This window comes from Phoenix dactylifera, chromosome 1 (assembly GCF_051530095.1).
Source record: "Phoenix dactylifera cultivar Ajwa chromosome 1, Ajwa_hap1_PhDact_Kaust_v1.1, whole genome shotgun sequence".
Taxonomy (NCBI): domain Eukaryota; kingdom Viridiplantae; phylum Streptophyta; class Magnoliopsida; order Arecales; family Arecaceae; genus Phoenix; species Phoenix dactylifera.
In genome coordinates this window covers 65,904,208-65,912,923 of record NC_143190.1, presented here as the reverse complement: position 1 = coordinate 65,912,923, position 8,716 = coordinate 65,904,208, and the positions used below count along the sequence as shown (strand labels likewise).

At 42.0% G+C, this 8,716-nt stretch overlaps 1 protein-coding gene across 2 annotated transcripts; it reads right to left on the bottom strand.

Moving 5' to 3' along the window:
- Positions 1-985: 985 nt before the first annotated feature.
- On the bottom strand, positions 986-2,937 carry LOC103712962 (glycylpeptide N-tetradecanoyltransferase 1). 2 transcript variants are annotated; one of them, XM_008799684.6, is made up of 2 exons: positions 2,773-2,937; positions 986-2,710 (listed from the first exon to the last, which is right to left on the bottom strand). In XM_008799684.6, exon 2 carries the CDS (start codon positions 2,676-2,678, stop codon positions 1,326-1,328), a length of 1,353 nt encoding a protein of 450 aa, XP_008797906.1. In that variant the 5' UTR covers positions 2,679-2,710; positions 2,773-2,937; the 3' UTR covers positions 986-1,325. The 2 variants fall into 2 exon arrangements, with proteins under 2 accessions (XP_008797906.1, XP_026662693.1); XM_026806892.4 differs by having other exon boundaries at positions 986-2,685.
- Between the last annotated feature and the right edge of the window lie 5,779 nt (positions 2,938-8,716).

The window sequence follows — 8,716 nt, the reverse complement described above, 5'->3', positions numbered from 1 at the left end:
GCTAACAAGGGCTGAGATCTTGTATATATTGTATTCGTCAGTGCCTAGTACTCAGCTGAGATATACAAACCAATCTCTCAGCTGAGATCTCATCCAAGATGAACGCCTTGTCCATAACCAACTAAGCTCGTCCCATTCCTAGGTGTCAGCTTTATGAATTTTCATTACCTAATGTTTTCTAATCAGGGCAACCTCTGGAATTACTGCAGGATTTTTAAAATTCTTTTACAATATCATGTAGATTCTAATATTTACAATTACACCTGAAACCACATTTGACAGCATTGATTTGGTTTTTATTATTTCAATTTCCATTCAGAAGCATCTGCTTTACAGATATATCTATTTTCCAGATTCTACCACAACCATAACCATAGGGAATGAGTCCCTAATGGGCTGATGCAGTGATGGAGACATTTCTTTCCCCTTATGCAAAACATCGTTTAAATTGCATGGTGATGTGTCTGTACGTGATAATAAATGAGATCAAATAAAATAAGACAGAGTATGCCTGCCATAATCCCATCAATCTAAGCAAGAACAGCATTAGGAATTAGGACGCTAAATAGGCTGGAGAAATAAGATTTACTCAGAGCAAAAACAGAAACTTTTGCATCATGCAGAGTACAATTAATTTCAGCATATAACAAAGGATAAAGATACAGAGCACCCACCAGATCGCTGAATCTGAAGTGGCATCGGCATGACAAAGGCAAAATATTACATTTACCCCAAAAAAGTCACCGACCTCTGCGAAATGAACCAACCACCTAGTGCCATGTCGGATGGCGAAATAGCAGGCAAACCGAGCAGCATTCCTTAACATATTTCTGTAGCAGATAATAAAAGATTCTGTGGCATATATTAAAAATAAAAATGGTTTCACATATAATCACTAACCATACAGGTTTCTAAAAGCAGTCATGGAATATATTGAATGATGATGATCAGTACATAGTAAATTAATTCAATTCCAGCCAGGAAGTTCAAGATTTTAAGATATGACAAGTTCCTCATGCAATGCTGGTTACCATAGTAACAATTGGGAATTACAATAAGAAGTAAAAGAGCCCACAAATGCACGTAATTGCAATCAAACAGAGACAAAAGATCTAAGCAGAGATCCCCATTACATACCCAAGATTGAATGTGCAATGTGCAAACGTGATTTGCCAAATTCTAGAAAGTTTCAATGCCTGACACTCGGATGAAGGTTTACCACAAAAAGCAAAAACACTAATTAAACAAGGGCATTGCAATCAGATGGCAACAGACAAAAATGATGAGGCAAGTTCCCACCACAAAGCCAGGACCCAAGAAGCAACCTACAGAAGTACAACTCCAAGCTCTGATGGTTTCAAAGCATTCCTGACCCGATAATTATATAGGTAGTAATGGAGCTGCCCATCCCCAGGCCCAAACTTCAGTTCCTTCAGGAAAGACTCGTTGTGCATGACATCAAGTGCGTTGAAGACATCGTAATCCTTCTGTTTCGCCGTGATAAGTGCATCATTCATCAGCTGAAGCAAAGGAGTCTTCATAGACACGGTGTAGTAAGAATATGCAGCCTTCAACACTGAGTAATTCTGGTTATTGAGAATCGAAGATGGAAGGGTGTAAAAGCTGCAGAAGTCTGTGATTTCATGTGTCTCAGGGCTCTCAACCAAGTAACTATCCATCACATTCTCCAACGGAAGAAGCCAATGCTCGACATCATTCTCATCAAAATCAGGTGCAACTATAAACTGGCTTAAGTACTGCCTCAGCAACCGGGTCACTGCTGGCACATCACGGAGCTCCATTTTCCGGAATCCCGGGGTCACAGTGGATTCAGGCAGCTTGTAGAGCCTAATTGTCCGGCTCATGGTCATCCGGGCTCCAAGCTTGGAGAACCCAATATCAATGAGCTTCTTCGGATTCAACGACCGGTGCCAGTATCGGCAAGTCGTGATGGGTGTTGGGAGGATCACTCCGGCTGTGTACGCCGCCTGCCAGATATTCTCGAGGTGGACCCTCCTGGTTACCTCCTTGATCATCACAGGTGCAAGCCGCTTCGACCGCAGCTTCTTGTGGACACAGAGGAAGTTGATCTCCGCCATCCGAATAATGACATCCCTCACCCGGATCCTCGCAGGCACGCCAGTGATGAAAGCCACGAGCTTGTTGCTGGCCTTCACGCGGACGCCAATGTGCCAGGCCTTGTAGTAGCCAGGGGGGCGAAGAGCCCACCGGAGGAACTCCTTGGAGTAGTTGAATCGGAACATATTCTCATCGTCCTCGACGTAATTGTTGGTGAGGAGGCTGTAGACCTCGACGCAGGTCTGCTCGTCGTCCATGTCGCAGGTGGTCCACTCGTACTGTGAGGGAAGGTTGTAGGGCTCCGGCTTGACATCGGACAGTGGCGTCGGGGGCTCGATTGGGCCCTCGGGGAGGCTGGGGTCGCCGAGATCCTTGAACTGGCCCACCGGCTGGGTCTCCCAGAATCGGTGCCGCTTCCCGAGCGAGAGGGTCTCCTGGACCCTCCGGGCGAGCATCTCAATCTCACCGTCGGCCTCCGCTGCCGGCGGCTGCGGCGGAGCGGAGTCCGACGAGTGGGGATTCGGATCCTGGTTGGAATCCGGGTTAAGGTTCTGGCTCTCGGAGGAGAAGCCGGTGGACGAGCTTTCACCGACCGCCATGTCCAAACTCGGGGAGATCGGATCAAAAGGAGCTAAAAATTTAGAGCCAAATCGATGAAGCGATCGAGATAAGGACACGGGTTGATGCGATTACCTTCAGGGCGCTAGATCTCCGCGCAGGATCGAGCCATAGGGAGCTCGCGGACCGAAGCGAGGAGAGATCGAGGGATTAGGGTTTAGAGAGGGAGGGGCGGGGGGCGAGGAATCGGAGAAGTGGTGGAGAAAGCAAAGGAGCGAGCTTTTTAGAGGCTGCCTCGTCAATCCTCAGCTCTCCCGGGGAGTCTCAGTATTTTACGGGGAACAAGGATCGGCTGGACAGCACTTACACGGAACATTCTTATGGAGCAAATCAATGCCCGACACGTAGATTCCGTTCCGTGATCTGCCGGACCTTTTTAGCTCGATGGAGGGGGCGAAAACGGTGAGATTCTGGGTATGTAAGATTGCATGAAGGGCTCGTTTGGTTCGCGGGAAGTATTTTCCCTCCTAGGAATATGATTCCTGGGAATCAGATTCCTAGAAAGAGGATACCTAGGAAAGTACTTTTGACATGTTTGGTTAACCATGGGAAAGTGACTAATTTCCAAAGTGCTTATGTTTGGTTGACCATCCACTTTCCTAGGAAAGTTATGTATAATTCCTATTATGCCCTTAATAAAAATTAGGTCTTTAATGCCTCTTTAATGCTTCTTTAATGCTGAAGGGTCTTTTTGGGAAAAAATAAAAAAGGAGTGATTCCCACCTCATGGGAAAGTAACTTTTCCATGTTTCTCATGGGAAAGACTTTCCCATGAAATGTGGGAATCATATTCCCATGGGAATACAACTTTCCCATCTCTCTCCTTTGAAAACTCCAACCAAACAAGAGGCATTTCATTACTTTCCCGTTGACCACACTTTCCCCCCTCGTTTTCCTGCGAACCAAACGAGCCCGAAGTGGATTGCGCGGGCGTCATGAAAAATAATTGTTTGAGAAAATAATTTTTACGGAAAATTACTTTTCCATCCCTCTAAAGAAGATCTGATCCCAAAAAAAACTTCCGATCCACCACTAAATGGTTTTTTAATTTCCGGTCCCTGAGTTACTGTTTCCTTTAAATTATAGTACCCAAAGTGCTCCCAGGTTACGGTAAGTACCCCCATGTTGCCGGAAGCGGAAAAAAAAAATCTCCCGCGTTCTGTTTTCTATCCGAAACATGCTCTGTTTTTTCTCTACCGAAGATGCTCCCAAGTAAGCTTCCCACTTGCAGCTCTTAAGCGAAGATGCCCCTAGTAGTCCCATGGAAGATGTTTACCGAAGATGGCTTTGGAGGAAGATTTTGAAACCGAAAAAAAAGGTGACAAAATAGCCCGCAATAGAGTACGTGTTTTGTCTCTGTTCTTCTCTGTTTTGTCTTTCCCAATGGTGATTATTTGGTCAGAGAAGAGACAGGCACCCATTAGGATGGATGCTAGACGGATAGGGAGAGAGCATGTTGAGCCTTTGTATTGACCTAAAAACGTTAATAGTCCCTCTTACTCTTTACCTGTTCCCTGTTTGAGAGAACGCTAATAGTTCCTCTTTCTCTATGTAGTGAGACTCTACTCTACTATATTCCTAACTCTGTTTGCAATTCGGAATTATCTGTTCATTGCCTCCTCTTTTTTCCACTGTCATGGCTTCAGAAGACACTGCTAGCTCTATTTTTATGGCCATTTGTTGTTATGGTAGCGAAGCTGTGATTATTTCCATCTCAAAGGACACAATTCTTGATCAAATTTTTAAGAAAATAGTTGAAAGGTGGAGACATTTATCTTCTATAATGATAGAAGTTAAGTTTTATATTCCAGACAAGTCTAGAATGCTTGTTACGCTCATGAGCGATAAGAATGTTCGTAACATGTATCAAATACACGTCAACTTAAATGCCAAGGTGATCGAGATGGTTGTTTCTCATTCTCCAACTTTGATCGAAGGTGCTGCTGTGGTAATTGAGAGGTATTCCATATTTGAAATTTTAGTTTGTGCAACAGACTTTAGTAAGTTTGCTAAAATAATGTTTATCCTATTGTATAGATAGTGGCTCATCCTATTGTGCTGAAATTAGTTTGAGAGGGCAATATTTTTGAAGGGTAGCTCAAGTAATTTTGGTCAAGTTGTTGAAGAAATAAGAGCCGCAATTGAAGAGGAAGCAAGTCAAAAAAATTCGTTGGATGCTTGGAAAAATAGTATAGAGGGCGTTGGTCAGGAGTTCATGAATGTGGAAACTCTTCGTGACACTATTCACAACTATTGCATTGCAAATTGCAGAGATTTTGTGTTCGTGAAGAATGATCGTGAGCGAGTTACTGTAGAATGTGCATATGAAGGTTGCGAATGGCGTATCCATGCTTCTCGTCTTGGGAACGGTGAAAAGTTTGCAATTAAAAAAATGCACTGTAAGCACACATGTGGAGGAGGGTTGTAAGTGCGGTCTCATCCAAAGGCTTCGAAACATTGGGTTTCGAAAATTGTTAAAGATCAACTTCAAGATATGCCGTTATATTAGTCGAGTGATATTGTAAAGGATATTCGTCGATAATATGGTGTTGAATTGTCGTATCATCAAGCTTGGCGTGGTAAGGAGGTGGCTATGATGAATCTTTATGGTAATAGACGACTATCTTATGACCGGATTCGCTGGTATTGCGATGCCATTCTTCAGACCAACCTCGACAGCATTGCAGAGTATGAAACAATTGAAGGTCGATTCAGACATCTATTCATTTGTTTTCATGCTTCACTAATGGGTTTCATAAAAGGATGTCGTCCTCTGATTTTTATGGATGACACATTTATAAAGTATAAGGATGGAGGTGTACTACTTGGAGCCACTTCCAAAGGTGGAAATGATGATATGTTTCCTAGAGTTTATGGTGTTGTAGATACAGAAAGTGATGAAAATTGGGAATGGTTTTGCCGGTTTCTGAAAGAAGCTATTCATAGTTGTAGTGAGTATCGTGGTCAACAGTTCATATTTATAACGGATAGACACCAGGAGATTATTAAATCTATGCCGAAGTACTTTTCTGATTCTTACCACTCATATTGTATATGTCATGTGAAAGAAAACTTCTGGAATCAGGTTTGCATCGTCATATTATGAATAGTTTAAACTACAAAGTATCCAAGTAATATAGCATGTGGTATATCTGATTTTAATTGTCTTGGCAGGTCCTTGTCCATTATCGTATAGCTGAGAGAAAGAGGCTCATTGATTTACTAAATGCTGCTACCTATACACCAAGGCTTAGTGTATTCTAAAAGCTAATTGCAAAGCTTACATCAAAAGCCCCTGGTGCTACCACCTTTCTTCTACATGCAAAGCCTAAGCATTGGACAAATGCTGTATTTCCAGGTCCATGCTGGGGCATCATGACATCAAATGTGGCAGAGTATTTTAATAGTTGGGTCATGGAGGTTCGTCATCTCCTTGTGCCTCAGATGGTTAACCATATAAGGATTCAAATAATGCAGATGATGCACGAACGGCGTAATCGAGGATATAGCATTCAATCCCAACTTTGTCCGGATGCTGAGAAAGTGTTGCATAAAAATGCTGAAAATGGTCGGAGATTAGCTGTATTTACGTCCAACATAATGATATATGACGTAAAGGATACGAACTACTCATCCAAAGTTGACCTGCAGATGTGCAACTGCTCTTGTGGTGAGTGGCGAATCTTCCGTATGCCATGTAAGCATGCTTGTGCATGTATCGACAAGGCCGGCAGATCACTATACTAATTTACTGACAATTGCTTCCAAACTGAATTGTATAGAGTAACATATGCCGAAGCAATCAGTCCAATTCCTGACATGGAGAAGCCCCAAAGTGCCTCTGAAGAGATTCACATTCTACCCCCTATCAGAAAAACACGTCCTGGCAGGCCTAAAAAGAAGAGAAGACTTTCGCAAGTGGAGTCAGTACGTGAGTTGAAATGTGGACGATGCGGGAAGGTTGGGCATAATAGAAGGACTTGTAATGAGGTCATCAACTAAAGAATATGGAGATTATGAAGAATGTATCGAGATACCTGCAATGTATTTTCATGTTAGTCACCGCATATTAACTGGAAATCTCTTGTATTGATGTTAATGAAGTGCAAACTGAATTGTATATGTTGATTTTTTGTTAGATTTTGATTTTGGTACTTCAAACTGGAATGCAGTTAAAAAATTGTTGAAAATATGTAATGATACACAATTACCTGATGAATATATATTGACACCCATTTAATCAACAGTTGGCACACCAGTCCACACCATCTGTCACAATTACAATTTTTTAGCATGAAATGACACATAGTTGTATTTGGCGTGGAAAAGCTAAAATTGACACCTAAAATCCCGTTTCCTGGCTTGCCTACGACTTTAGCTGCTCTATGGAATTATCTGAGACTCTTAACGAGTCGACTCCCAAAGTATTAGAGTCGACTCGAACTGCCCAAAGGTCAACTCAGAACTCCGTGAGATCGACTTAGGCTTCGCTGATTTCGACTGCTCTCTGCCTTTGCTCTGTGCCACCTAAGGGGTCGACTCGCCTTTCACCGGGGTCGACTCGAACATAACTGGTAATAATGAACTTATCTATTAGAATGTTATATTACACAGAACATGAAAATTACAGTTGGACAAACATCCTTTACAACACATTTACAATCAAGTTTTACAACTCATTTCCAATCATGTGATACAACATGGAGTCTACGCTTTCTTTGTACTTGACTTCGCTCCGTACATTGACCAAAACCTATCAAAGGCAACGCAGCCGGAATGTAATAGAATACTCCCTACAGCCTAGCTCCTATATAAAGAAGGATCTTTGAATTCTTCCTGCAATGGTCTTGTGCTGCCTCGGGTAAGTGCCTCTACAAATATAAGCACGTATGCCCCGCAGTCGACACCATCAGTTCTTTGTTGTGCACATTGTCGAATTTCACGATAAGCTAATTCAGGGATACGAAATCCGACATAGTCGTTTAGCCACGTTCGCACAAAAGATGCCTGCAATAATGTGAAGAATGTAAAATTTTTAGAAGAAACCTATGATAAAGAAGAAAATTAGTAATATCATATTGTACAAGTGATACCAACATATCTAACAGTGTCGTCCACAACGTTGAAACTCCACGAGGAGTTGTAGCAATCGAAACGCTGCTCCTTTAAGTCTAGAGAAAGTAGATACCAATGCCATCCCGTATTCATCGGAATGAAGAGATATCTACACTTTTGAAGATCGGCATAATTGAATTCCTGTAGCCATGTTTGAATACTGGGCAGCAATGACTCTATGATTCTTTTGGTAACATCAGTGGTTATCCGGGAATCCAATGGTAGATACTGGAGCATAGCAGCCTGCACACAATTTATTTATTACAGCAGAGTAGGCACGCTGAATTTCAATCAAGAATGTAAAAAAAAGTCATGATGAGCAGTAAGTTAAAACCTGGATCTCGCAGCGCAAATATAAACATGGATTGTCAATAATCTCAGTATACGCTTGAGGAAGAAGCTCCAAAATGCGAAAGTACACATTGATTACCTATACATAATAAAACAACATAGCAGTGAATACCAAATTATATTCCTCCATTAGAAGTGAGGTAGATGAAAGGGAAGACCGATTTTTGCATGCTTCTTATTATTTAAAAAAATTTTAAAAAATGCAGCAGAAGGATAGAATTAATCTAATTAATTCTAAGCATGCATCAGAGATCATATCTCAAAAATAAACCTATCCAGGATCTTTAAACTATTTATGCAAAACAACATGAGCATGATTAATCATAAAATTGAAAATCAGCAACTCTAGTTAAGTTCTAAACTTAATTAATATAAAATCGTACCTTTTGAAGTAGAAGATGGATCTGAAGCTCGAGCCTCGCAGCCACACACGTGTATGTCCTCCACGGATCGTCCACGCGAAGCTCCGGTTGATCTGATCCCGCGGAAGTGCTAGCTTTCGCGAAACCCTGCTGAGGCTGATTTTGTTCTTTCTAGAATCAATCAACCTTTG

What these genes read in the sequence shown, in the direction of transcription:
- LOC103712962 (XM_008799684.6), bottom strand. Translation starts at nt 2,678, where the DNA reads ATGGCGGTCGGTGAAAGCTCGTCCACCGGCTTCTCCTCCGAGAGCCAG.